The 13,340-nt window shown below is 38.5% G+C and overlaps 1 protein-coding gene across 2 annotated transcripts in view; it reads left to right on the forward strand.

The window, feature by feature from the left end:
* The window catches only part of NTNG1 (netrin G1), a 369,085-nt gene that overhangs the window by 313,473 nt on the left and 42,272 nt on the right, over window positions 1–13,340 (forward strand). Inside the window, exon 7 of one of the 2 annotated variants that reach the window (XM_013962581.2) lies at window positions 3,552–3,686. The exons of the other annotated variant lie outside the window; for it this stretch is intronic. Coding sequence (XP_013818035.2) covers window positions 3,552–3,686 — 135 coding nt within the window. The remainder of the gene's footprint in view (window positions 1–3,551; window positions 3,687–13,340) is intronic. 2 annotated transcript variants of the gene reach the window in all.

Genomic DNA, 13,340 nt, shown 5'->3' on the forward strand with positions numbered 1-13,340 from the left:
TCCCAGTATTTTTACTCAGAGTACTCTATTCTAATGATGTCTTCCCCTTTTCCTATTCTAAAGTAATCTGTGAACTACAAAATCAGCACTCCTATCAAGTTCTAAGAGGCATAGTTCTGTTATACATCCATATTTGATTATACACAGACAAGAAGCTAACCACTCAGTTTGTGTGTTTTAAATCATGTAAAATAGAGATGACTGGAAAGCTTAATATACATTATTCTGTTTATTTCTACTTTTTAAAAAAATGAAGAGCACATTTGTTTTCTCCCTTTCTAGAAAGTTTGTTAATTAAAATTATAAACCTTGGAAAGATTTTATTTTACAGAGGTAAATATATCCCTATGTAGTATTTTATACTCTTCAAACCAAGTAAAGTCATTAGTAAATACAAAGATGAGTATTTTTATATACCATTAAAATTAGCTACAATATCCCCTTCACATACCCAAATTCTTTAAATTGTTGCCCTTTTCTTAAGAAGCAAAACGGTTTTTAAAGACTGAACTGAAAAATTTGACTAGCTTGTATGTTCTACAGTCTCTTTTGTCTTTAGTCGCTGTAAACATTCAACACCTTCCTTAAAGACCTATAGATTCCACTTTTCCCACTTGAGGGGCCAAGTGTAGGGCCATCAGGCTGCCAGGGCACGAGGCTGAGGCTTGGGTTTCCCCTCTGAAGGCCATTGGAAGCCTATGGCTCCATTATCAAGATTTGCCCCATAGGGCAGCAGGAATCTAGTTGCTATTTTCTACATTTAAGTTCCCTAAAGGGCTTGCAGTAGGACTAAGAATTAAATTTGAGAAGATACACCACAAGTAATTGAGAGTTAATTTTAATACCACTTTGTATAGAAAGCACTAATGAAAATGAATGGATGTTTACCGAATTCACTTTCGCAGAATTAGGCACTAATCTCTGCAAATTTGAACTTCATCTAAGCCACCTTAATAGTTAAGGGGGGGAAAAAGGCATTTGCCGTTTCTTTGACAATTGGCAATGAAATCCACCACCCTGGTTTTGAGAGAACAGCACCTATCTTTGACAAAATAACGACTGTGTTGAAACAGGTGTCTCAAACTATTCTCATCATTTTACATTTGGTAAATATAAAGTGCAGGCTATTCCATGTTGTCACAGTAATCACTGCTTTGTGATTCTTGGCAGATTTACCCATTTTCATACAAATTCCATGCCAGCCGTGTTTCCAAAGATGCATGTGTGAAGCAGCAGTTCCATGAGAATGGCATCCTTGCATGCTTCTGTTTCATATAAGCTGGAGCATTTAAGCAGGAAGCTGGATAGGCAGCTCTGACCTTGGGTAATCACTGCTATAATAATCCCTGATAACAAGCTTGACATCAGAATGAAATGCGGGGCTCAGCATTTGCTACTAAACACATCTTCAGTTATGATGTATTATTGTTTTCATTCCCCTGGAAACCCAAGATCATGTAATCAGAGGCATATTCTATAAAACAAAACAAACCCAAGACACTTCTAATACCTATAAATCAATTGTAGTACAACTTTTTAATCAAACTTCCGAAAGTATTTCATGTTTTTTAGTTTTGTAGTCCTACCTATTCTTCCTAGTTTCAAGGAATAAAATATAATTCCCCAAGGCTATCCTCATCACCCCAACACTTACCATTGACTTGAGTTCCAGAAATGGTATTTTTAAACTAAATTACTTTGTATGTAATGTGGAAAGTAGACCGCACCTCTCTTTGTCACTAATTTTTATGACCAAGTACATTATTACACTTACCACCTTTCATATGGCAACCACTGAGATGTGCTGTGGTTTAGATGTTCCACATTTTTAAAAATTTTGTTAACATTTTTTACATCACATACCTTATATTAATCAGTTGTTACAGGCTAATTGACTGGCATAGTTTGTGGGTTCATACTGACCAGATGTGACTCTACTCCCTGTCTTACAAAATGCTGGTGGTTCATTGTCAACTTACATACTTTAAATAGTAAGAAACATATTATAGTAGTTTTGCTATAGCTATGTGTGTATATATATATATATATGTTATATATATATATATATAAACACTTTAATCCTGGAGAATCCCATGGACAGAAGAGCCTGGCAGGCTACCATCCACGGGGTTGCAAGAATCAGACACGACTTAGCAACTAAACCGCCACCACCACCATACAGACACACATTAAAATAGAAAACGCCAATTTAAAATAAAACTCCAATTATTAAATCAAGCCGGGCAAGAAGAGAGCAATTTAGACTTTATTTAGTTTTAGTTTTACCCATGTATGTCACTCTCAGCCTCACAAATGTTTATATCTTAAGAGTGCTGAACTTCAAAATTCCCTTAACATGAAATAAATAAGGATTCCAAGGTACTCCACAGTCTTTGAAGAACTTATTTGGTTAGTTCCTATGACAGAACCACACCTCTAGACCTATCTATATAACAGTAAATCCTTAATCTCCATTGCCAATTTAAGACACTAAACTTAAAGATATTAAACTAAAATTCTCAGGGTTTATTGTAGTTGGCTGCTTGGTTAGTTGCTTGGTGTGATTTTATTTGATTTTTAACATGAAAATCTTTTAATGATACCATATTAAAATAAGGGAAATCAAGACACAGACGGGCATAATAACTTGCCCAGTATTATACAGTGGGGTTACAAAGAAAGAAACTTCAGCTTACAAATTCCAAAAGCTGCAAACTAACTGCTGTTAACTTTCTTAGCTAATGGAAGCCTAAGGAATTCTCATTTTTAATTCATCCTTTAAGCAAAGCAGAGCTTCAGAAGTAAAAATATCCTGCATAATACTATGTGAGAAATCCAGAAATTATTCTATTTACTTTTTATTACACAAAGTTATATTTTTCTGTCCACAGACATTATAATGATATGAGTCTCAAACTGTGCATATGTTGAAATTTATTTAGGATTACAAAATTCATTTTTCTTCCATGATTGTTAATCTAAGTTACATAAAACTATACTAACATGCCTAGCAGATACAATATCTAAAGGCTGATTGCAACACAGTATGAATATATGTATAATGCACCATCCCAAATCATAAAGTAAAACTGCCTTTGAATGAACAAAGTGCATTCATATTGCACTTTAACAATGTTCAGCAGTTCTCAAATATTGAGTGTAACAGATAGGCTCGTTTGAATAATTTAAAACAGATTTTACACTGATGGCATATTGATTTATCGTTGATATACAAACTTCTCATGGCATTCATTAAACCGTCTAAAAATGCCCTAACAAACGGAACCTCCATTATAATCTTTTAGCAGTGAAGAGCATGATGTCTTATTTCCTTAGAAGTTTTCAACTGACTTCCACCCATAACATAAAAATGCTATCATGGAAGGTTGAGCAAATAAATAAATGGATCTGAAATAGCCATATTTGCCAAAGCATTTCATTAGTGGACATCTTTCTGTAAGTGATCCGTTTAAGTCAGTGACGCTCCTGTACTGACACCTTATAAGCCATGTGGACTTGTCTCCAGCCTGTGTGTTGTCTTCTTTCTGCAGAGTGTTATTGTAACCCTTTGGGCTCAGTCCATGATCGTTGTAATGGCTCAGGATTTTGTGAGTGTAAGACGGGAACGACAGGGCCTAAGTGTGATGAGTGCCTGCCGGGAAATTCCTGGCACTACGGCTGTCAACGTAAGTAACTCTGGGAGCTGCCCTCTGCCTGCTGCAGCATGGCTGATTCTGCTTGTCGAGGCTGGTGCGTGCAGCTTCTCAGAGCAGAAAAAGACCCAAACCGCTGACAAGCTTTAAAAACTACTTCATGCCCCAGCCTACATATAGGAGAGAGAGCAATCCATCAGCTGTCCAGCCGGCTCCTTTGAAGCCCATCTTCGTTTCTTCTGATGGTTGGAGCAACTTACATTGAAATATTGTATGCAGATCCGTGTACCTGGCCAGACCATAAATTAAGTGGCACAATAGGGACCCAGCTTAGAAATCCTTACCACGGAATGAAGGGTGATGGGTATGTGGTTAATATATTTCTTGAACTACCCTGGAGCTCCAGAGTTCATAAATTAAATGGTATCTACATAACTTATTATCACCCTTGTATCATACCCATAACTGCCTCTGAACCAAAAACCTAAAGGTAATAAATCTAAGGGATATTTAAATGCCAGGATAAAATAAATGATGAAAATCAATGTTGATTTTAAGCCTCTGAGGTTAGGCACCATGCAATGAGCTTTACACAGATGCCATTTGGTTCAACCTCATTTCTCTGAGGATTATCAGACCTTCTTAAAAGCTTGTCAAGGCAGGTGGCATGTCGGTGTATTCTGGGAAGAGAAATTTAAAAATCTGAGCAGAAGCTTCCTTCTGTCATTCACAACCTTTTCTGCTTTTTAATTCTGCACTAGCTTTCCATTCTATCTGTACACAGTCAGCTTACTAATATTAAAGAGCCACCAGGCAGAGCCTCTGGAGAGTGCAGCCTGATAGAAAATCATGCAAGCCATGCATGTAACTTGAAATATTTTGTTATCCATATTTAAAAGTAAAAATAAATAGAGGTGGATTTTAACAAATTATTTTATCCAAAAAACCTGAAATATTATCATTTCAACATAAAATTAATGTTATGTTATTAAGGATATATTTCACTTTTTTCAGAGCCTTTGAAATCAGATGTTTACTGCTTACAGAACATCTCAATTAGAACTAGCCATATTGCAAGGCTTAATAGACACATATGTCTACCATATTGGACAGCATAGCTCTAGAGGGTTTTTGCTTAGTTTTCACTTGAAAAAAAAAAGTGTCAGCATGCAGGAACTATCTAAAGCCAGTTTCTACCAGAGGTGAACAGAATATTTTACCTCCTACTTATGAAATGTATAGTTATCTGGAGGCTACACTTCTGCATATTATAAAGCCAAAGTGAAATTTGTTGCCATACTAATGCCATGGGCATCAGTGAACTGTGGTGATAACCGAGAAATTGGGCTTTGGGCCGGTCAAGGTTAGGATGGGGTCTAGATGCTGGAGAGTGAGCATCTCTCACCATGCTGGAAAGTCATTAAAAGAGTCAAATAGTGTCAGAAGTCAGGCAGCACTTCTGTACATAAGCTCTGGATACGGTCATCATTTGAAAGTTATACACACTGTAGGTTCCCAGGAAGCATTTTAAGGATCTGAATGAGTTTAGGATCCCCAAAGCAATGTGAGAATCCAGGACTGAGGAGGTAGTTGTCATCTAGATATAGAGGCCCACAGAAGGCCAGCAGTCAGGAGGAGAGAGAGACAGAGGAGGGACCAGCATCAAGACTCAAAGCATAGGGAATGAGGAGACTATAATGAAGACACACCTTTCCAAAGGGAAGGTCTCATGTTAGCTACCTGGTGCAGCAGGACCTAATGAACGAGTTCCTGAAGTGTAATCAAGGAAAGACATTGGAGAAGAAAGTAAATGAATCCAGCCTTAGAAGAAATGTATGCCCCAAAAAGGCCGAACTTAAATTTTCTGTGTTAATTTCTGGAGTTTTATAAAAAGATATAATGTCATCAGATTTTTTCTTCTGGAATTAGAAGACTGAATTTAGGCATAGATATACCACATAAGTGCTATATAATGTACAAAATGCTCTGTGCCTCAACTCCAGCACCTTATTACATCCTAGATAAGTAGATCAGTGAGATTACAGGAGTACATACTTTACCTTCATGAGTATTTCTTGAATACCTACTATAAATTTGGTATTGAACTAGCAGTAGAGGCTAAAGGATCAAGAGAGACAGCTGCTTTGGGCATGTGGATGTGAAGTTCACAGTCTGGAGTGAGAAGCTGACACGCACCCAGCAGTTAGAAGGTAATCAGACCAAGTGCTCTGAACGTGCCTTTAGGGAAGCCCAGGTGGGGTGTAAGGCATCCTAGAGAGGAAGACATTTTGAGTCTTTAGTATTAGTATTAGTAAAAGCTTTCCTGGATGGAACTTCTTGGGCAAAAAAAGTACATGAGCTAACATGCTCTGCTTCAGAAATATCAGAAGGTATTGATATGATTAGAGGGTAAGGAGTATGCATGCTGTGTGTGTGTTGTTTGTGTTGGGATGGGGTAAAATGTTGAAAAAGCAACCATAGACCAGATCATGTAGTGTCTTGAACGCCAAGCTAAGAAGTTTTATCTCATCAGGGAAGAGAAGTGAGGACGTTCCTACAGGGATGATATGGGATCCACCATGCAGTTTCAAGCAGAGGAGAGGATATGATTCTGCTTTAGAAAGATTATTCTGACTGCTCTGTAAAGGAAGGACTGGAACAGGGTGAGACAGGATTTACTATATAAATTTACAGACTTCAGATACCCCTTTGAGCACACAATAATTTTATCTCAGTCTGAAATCTTTTCTTCCCTCAACCCAGCTACACAGGGCTGATACTCTGTGTTAAAATATAGAAATCCTTTTGCCAGTTGGTAAATGGCTATTGCATTGAGACCCCTAAGTGGTTCCGTGGAATCTCTTAGATATCCTCAAAATCTAACAGGATAATGCTTGTCAAAGTGGTGTGCCTTCAGCACCTGCTCAAATACTAGAGCAGGTACCCATACTAATCAGTTAGTGCTTGTAGGCCGATAAGTATTTTTCACATCACTCCTATGTCTGCATATACATGAATGCATTCAGAAATGCCCCTCACGTCAATCTGTTTTGCTCTCTTCCCTTCCCAGCCACCTCTCACATCACCTGTGCACACATACCTGCTTCTGTTTGCCCTAAGCTGGACCCACCCTTGGGTTGGCCACATTATTAGTGGCAGTGATAGTGACCTGGCAATGAGAAACCAAGGAAAGAAAAACATAGTGTTCAAGTAGGGCTGATAGTGGCCTTGGCAGCAGTGAGCAGGGATAAGCTGCACATTTAGGGAGTCGGGAACAGGGAGGAGCTGTCATAAGTATCAGGACAGAGTCCAGGGCATCCAGACACAGGGTTCCAGACTCCCAGAGGACTGACAAGAGGAGCAGTGTGGAACTGCAGTCCCACAGGACTTGTACTTGGGAATTGAAAAGGAAGAGATTCAGTTCCTGACACCGTTGCTTACATCCTATGAATAGAACCAGATGAGTACACTCTTCAGCTCTGGAGTCATACAGACCCAGGTCTGGAGTCCATCTCCATGCCTTACTACCCACAGGACTTAGCAGAAAGTACTTGGACTCCCTAAACTTAATTTTTTATCTAAAAATTGTGATAAAACTAGAACCTAACACATATGGAAAATAATGAAAATGGAGCTCAGGGTACAGAGTAAGACCTCAGTTATTATTAGTTTTCAGGTACAAGTTGATGTGTCAAAGAAGTAGGTAAGAATCCATGTTTGTTTGTTTGTTTGTTTGTTTTTTAATTTTTTATTTTTTTTAAATTTTAAAATCTTTAATTCTTACATGCGTTCCCAAACATGAACCCCCCTCCCACCTCCCTCCCCACAACATCTCTCTGGGTCATCCCCATGCACCAGCCCCAAGCAAGCTGCACCCTACGTCAGACATGGACTGGCGATTCAATTCTTACATGACAGTATACATGTTAGAATTCCCATTCTCCCAAATCATCCCACCCTCTCCCTCCCCCTCTGAGTCCAAAAGTCCGGTATACACATCTGTGTCTTTTTTCCTGTCTTGCATACAGGGTCGTCATTGCCATCTTCCTAAATTCCATATATATGTGTTAGTATACTGTATTGGTGTTTTTCTTTCTGGCTTACTTCACTCTGTATAATTGGCTCCAGTTTCACCCATCTCATCAGAACTGATTCAAATGAATTCTTTTTAACGGCTGAGTAATACTCCATTGTGTATATGTACCACAGCTTTCTTATCCATTCATCTGCTGATGGACATCTAGGTTGTTTCCATGTCCTGGCTATTATAAACAGTGCTGCGATGAACATTGGGGTACGATGTGTCTCTTTCAATTCTGGTTTCCTCGGTGTGTATGCCCAGAAGTGGGATTGCTGGGTCATAAGGTAGTTCTATTTGCAATTTTTTAAGGAATCTCCAGACTGTTCTCCATAGTGGCTGTACTAGTTTGCATTCCCACCAACAGTGTAGGAGGGTTCCCTTTTCTCCACACCCTCTCCAGCATTTATTGCTTGCAGATTTTTGGATCGCAGCCATTCTGACTGGTGTGAAGTGGTACCTCATTGTGGTTTTGATTTGCATTTCTCTAATAATGAGTGATGTTGAGCATGTTTTCATATGTTTGTTAGCCATCCGTATGTCTTCTTTGGAGAAATGTCTATTTAGTTCTTTGGCCCATTTTTTGATTGGGTCGTTTACTTTTCTGGAATTGAGCTGCAGAAGTTGCTTGTATATTTTTGAGATTAGTTGTTTGTCAGTTGTTTCATTTGCTATTATTTTCTCCCATTCAGAAGGCTGTCTTTTCACCTTGCTTATATTTTCCTTTGTTGTACAGAAGCTTTTAATTTTAATTAGATCCCATTTGTTTATTTTTGCTTTCATTTCCAGAATTCTGGGAGGTGGATCATAGAGGATCCTGCTGTGATTTATGTCTGAGAGTGTTTTGCCTATGTTCTCCTCTAGGAGTTTTAAGAATCCATGTTTTAAGAATCCATGTTTAACGCTAATTGTAGAGTGATGGTGCAGAAAGTGTAATGAGAATGGCCATTATTGAGTATCAAACTGTTGACCTAGGGGATTCTAAAAATCCTTTGCTCAGACACAATACTAATTCAAGTGATTGAAACAAAGGTGACCCCTAAAGTAATTGTGTGTCTTCAACTGGGGAAATTAAGAACTCTAGGCTCATTAGTGAACTTTCTGCCTGAGGTGGCCACTGGTTGTATGCACCATAAATGTAATCTGGTCTCTCTGACAAAAGGGGAAGCACTTGAAAACCTCCAGAATGAATGGACGTCAGGCAGCATGGAACACATGGTTCAGGAAAGAGTGCAGAAGTAAAAAGATTTCAAGGAGGACGGGCAGAATCAAAATTAGTGTTAAGGTTGCTCCACAGAAGAATAAGATTGAGGAGAGACCTTTTTTTATGCACCCCTTTGAAATCCAAGAAATATGAGCCAATGGCCACATCCCAGAGAATAAAGATGAACCTTCCAAAGAAAAAGTAACATTTCATGTTTCACATAAAATGTGGTTGGTTAACATGTGTTAGAAAATAACACAACACTTGTTAAGGGTGCCAAGAAGACTAGACATAAGGGAGATGTTTTTTGTTTGTTTGTTTGGTTTGGAAGATGAAATGGAAATACCTACACATAGAACCAGTGGGGCTGATGAAGAGATGTGTTGTCTTCCTGAAGAATGTATAAGCTACATTGGAATATCAGACAATATTAAAGCCACCAATTTCCCCACATTGTTACCTAATTTATATGGATACTAATGGTGCTTTCAGAAAAACTTACAGTGTGAATATTTGGATTACAGTTAAAATATTTTGTGACATAGCTAAATGTTAAGATTTTGGAAGATATAGGAAATCAAGAACTGAACATACATAGCAAGGGGAAAGCTGAGAGTCAGTTGCTGGGTCATGGCCTAGAATATCAAAATATTTGTTCTTGGAAGGATCACAACATATATTACCAAGAACAAGAAAACATGTGTTTAGTAGGAAGCTCAATGATCTGATCAAGAAAAGTTTCTAATTAAATTTGATCTGAATACAGTAAAAATGCTCTTGTAAAACTGTAAAGCCAGAAATTGTGGCAAACCACAAAATTTTTTAAAAGGCAACAGTTATTCTTAGGAGAAAAATGAGAGAAAGTTTGGGGAACAGAATTCCATTGCTTAGGTGTATGCCTTCCAGAGAATGCATGATGTCTGTTTGTTTTTACTGCTGCTTAGAATATTATCACCAATTACCACAAATTTAGTAGCTCAGAACAACACAAATTTATCATCTTACGGGTCTGTATTTAGAAGCCAAACAACGGTCTCCCTGGGCTAAGATCAAGGTGTTGGCAGGGCTGTATTCCGGTCAGGCTGTAAGGGAAAAGTCTGTTTCCTTGCCTCGTCTGTCTTCTGGATGCCACCTGCACTCTTTTCCTCGTGGCCCTGTTCTTCAGCCTTCAAAGCCATACACTTCCCATTTCTCTGTGCCTTTTCTTCTGCCATTATATCTTTCTCTAACCACAGCCTGGACACAGTCTCTACTTTTAAGGACCCATGTGATTAGAATGGGAACACACAGCTAATCTAGGATAATCTTCCCATCTGAAATCCCTTAATTTAATCGCATCCTTTTTGTCATGTAAGGGAACAGGTTCCAGGAATTTGGATATAGACATCTTTGGGGAGATATTTTTCTCTGCCTACCACAATTATCATCAAGAATGCCAGCTTTTAATGACAGCAATGAATATGCAGGTATCATGGAGATGGAATTTAATTCCTATTTGGAATAAAGATATTCAAAGGTAAAACTTTGAAAGAAATACATAATATGATCTATGTCAAGAAGATACAGTCTTGCACTGTGAATTAGAGATGGAAATATTTTTCAGTGAAGATCAAAGATCTTATAGAAAAAGTATTGTGAGTGTGTTTCATAGACTGTACAACCATTTAGAGGATATAGATATTGTCCAAAGCCAAATTAGGAAATCTAAATGCTTTGTAATCTTCCAAATGGGGGAATTCACATATCAAAAATGTGTGCGCTAGCCATTCAGTTGTGTCCGAGTCTTTGCGACCCCATGGACTGTAACCTGTCAGGCTCCTTTGTCTATGGAATTCTCCAGGCAAGAATACTGGAGTAGATAGCTATTCCCTCCTCCAGGGGATCTTCCTGACCCAGGGATCAAACCCAGGTCTCCTACATTTCACAGGCAGATTTTTTACCATCTGAGCCACCAGGGAAGCGCTCACATATCAAGATATCTGCTAAAAGATGTGTCCTGCTAATTGTTGACTGCATTGATGAGAATTTCTTTACCCAAAAGAGTGGAAAAAGCAGTCAGGAAACTATTTATACCACTTATTGATAGTAGGGAGATGACAATGTCACATAAGAGAGCAATGCTAGTAAAGGCCTTTGAGAGGTATTGTCCTGAATCTTAAGAAAAATACAAAATATTCTTGGGGGAAAAAGATAAGATCTTAGACCCTCTTTAAAACACAAACACACATGTTAATTTTTTAAATAAAATCATGCGTTGTTTCCAATAGACTACCTAGAGAAAAATGGGAGACTTCTATACTAACCAACTTGACTATATCCAACGATTTCTTATGAAGTTTTGGTGAACACTTATTAAGTCCCTACTATATGCTAGATACGCTGTGCTGCAAGTTAAGGCTATAAAAACATACTGCAAAAATGTAGAATGGTGTAGAACTGTGTTAACAAGTTGTTCAAGTGGCAAAGATATTCAATTCCAGGTAACATTTTGTCCTGAGTGGCAAAGACACTAACACAATTTTAGACTGCACAAGGATCAAAATGGTTATATTTCCCCTGAAACATTCACTGGACATCCCATCGCAAGAGTTCAGTCACTGAAACAAACAAACAAACAAACATTTGAACAAAGCAGTGATATAGGCGAATTTTGTCTTTAATGAAGGATTTCTTCATTTGAAAGAGTTTAAACAGTTTGGTAAGCATGTGGTTTAACATCTTACAGATGTCAACCAGTGTTTGGAGGGCTATTATGTAACAGGTAGACTTGTTGGTTCAGGAAGATAGAATAGGGACCAGTGGGTAGAGAGGGATGTTTCAGCTTAGCATTTTCCAAAAATTATTCTCTCCAGCTGTCTGAGAATATGCAGTATGATGCCTTGGGTTATGATAAATCCCCAGACTCTGGAAAAGCTCACACAGAAGCTGAATGAGCTCCTGTGAGTGATGCTTGTTGGAGAGTTTCTGCTTAAAAGAGAATTCAAGTGAAAAGACCTCTAGGGCCTCTCCAAGCTTCCAGCTCTGACTTTCAGACCAAGTCTGTGGGGGCAGAAAGGAAGTATTATGAGAGACACAGTTCAATTTGTATTAAGAACCACAGTTTGGCCTCTCAGCTTTCTTCTATAATCTCTCTACCAAAAGACAGACTCTATACTCTCACTAGCCATGTTCTCAGTCCTCAGTTCTGGTTTCTAAGAATCAGATTTAAGGCTTACATAACTTCTGTTCCTGGAGATTAATAGGTTCCCATCATAGCTTCTCTGCTACCATTGTTCAAGGGGATTTATTTTTCTTTCTTATTTTTTTTTTTCCTATGAGATTAATTTCTACAATCCTGACAACTTGTGATCATTAAAATGATGCTTCCAGTTGCTTCTCTGATATGAAGATTTTACTTCTTGGTCAAATGCCTTGAACCTAACTTGTAATTTTTCAGTTGCTGTGGTTGCAGTCTCCTGCTATTTGCTGTGTTACATTGAAACGTCCAGTTAACATTTCACCAGCTGACCTCACATGTTGAATCCATTGACAGGTGGCATATCACTTAAAGAGGAATGTCTGTGATGCTTCAGAGTATTTTCAGTCCTAGACACATGACTTCACTCATTGGGCTCTTATATCTCTATTGCTAAAAATGAATGTCATTGCTGAATCCAAGTTTTTAATTTCCTTGCTATCAATTTGAACACTAGTCTCATTTCCCTTGCTGAGTACCACATACATTAACAGTGATAAAAAATAAACACTTGGAAGGGCACTTGATGTTACTGTTTTCAACTCCTAAGGGTGGGAAGGAAGTGCTTGTTAAATAGAACCAGTAGGAGCCTCCCGGAGGTAATTTAAAAAGGAAAATATTAGAAAGAAAGAAGATAGAAGGTGGCAATTGGTAAGCATTACAAATATGCTGGGTTGTCCTCCTGGGGGGATACGGTTCATTTTGTTAACTAAAAGAGTAAACCCAGGGTTGCTTCCAGTTGCGAAATTTCTCCTGACTCAGCAGAACGGCACCACACCACTCAGTCATGCTAATGCCAATAACTTTCCAGTGACAATTCTGTTTTCCATTCATTCCTAATATAACTTTAATTTGGGATTGGTAGGAAAAGCCCACCGACCTCTAATACATCAGGGACCCAATGCCACCGTGAGCAGAGGAATCAGGGTTTACGCCCGTGGTATGGAAAGTGCTTTAACGCTTCACACCACTAATGGCTCATTTGGAACAACCACAGAAGCAATGGCTGATGAGGCAGGCTGAAAGAAGTGAGTTGTTCAGAATGCCCTTCACAGTAGGATCATATCCTAATACATTCAAATCCCAGTGCTCTTGAATTGCTGAAGCTTGGCATAGAACAAAAGCAAATAGTAGACATACTAAAAGCAATTCCAGGCTCCCTCCTGACAT

The sequence above is a fragment of the Capra hircus genome, chromosome 3 (genome assembly GCF_001704415.2).
Source record: "Capra hircus breed San Clemente chromosome 3, ASM170441v1, whole genome shotgun sequence".
Classification (NCBI taxonomy): domain Eukaryota; kingdom Metazoa; phylum Chordata; class Mammalia; order Artiodactyla; family Bovidae; genus Capra; species Capra hircus.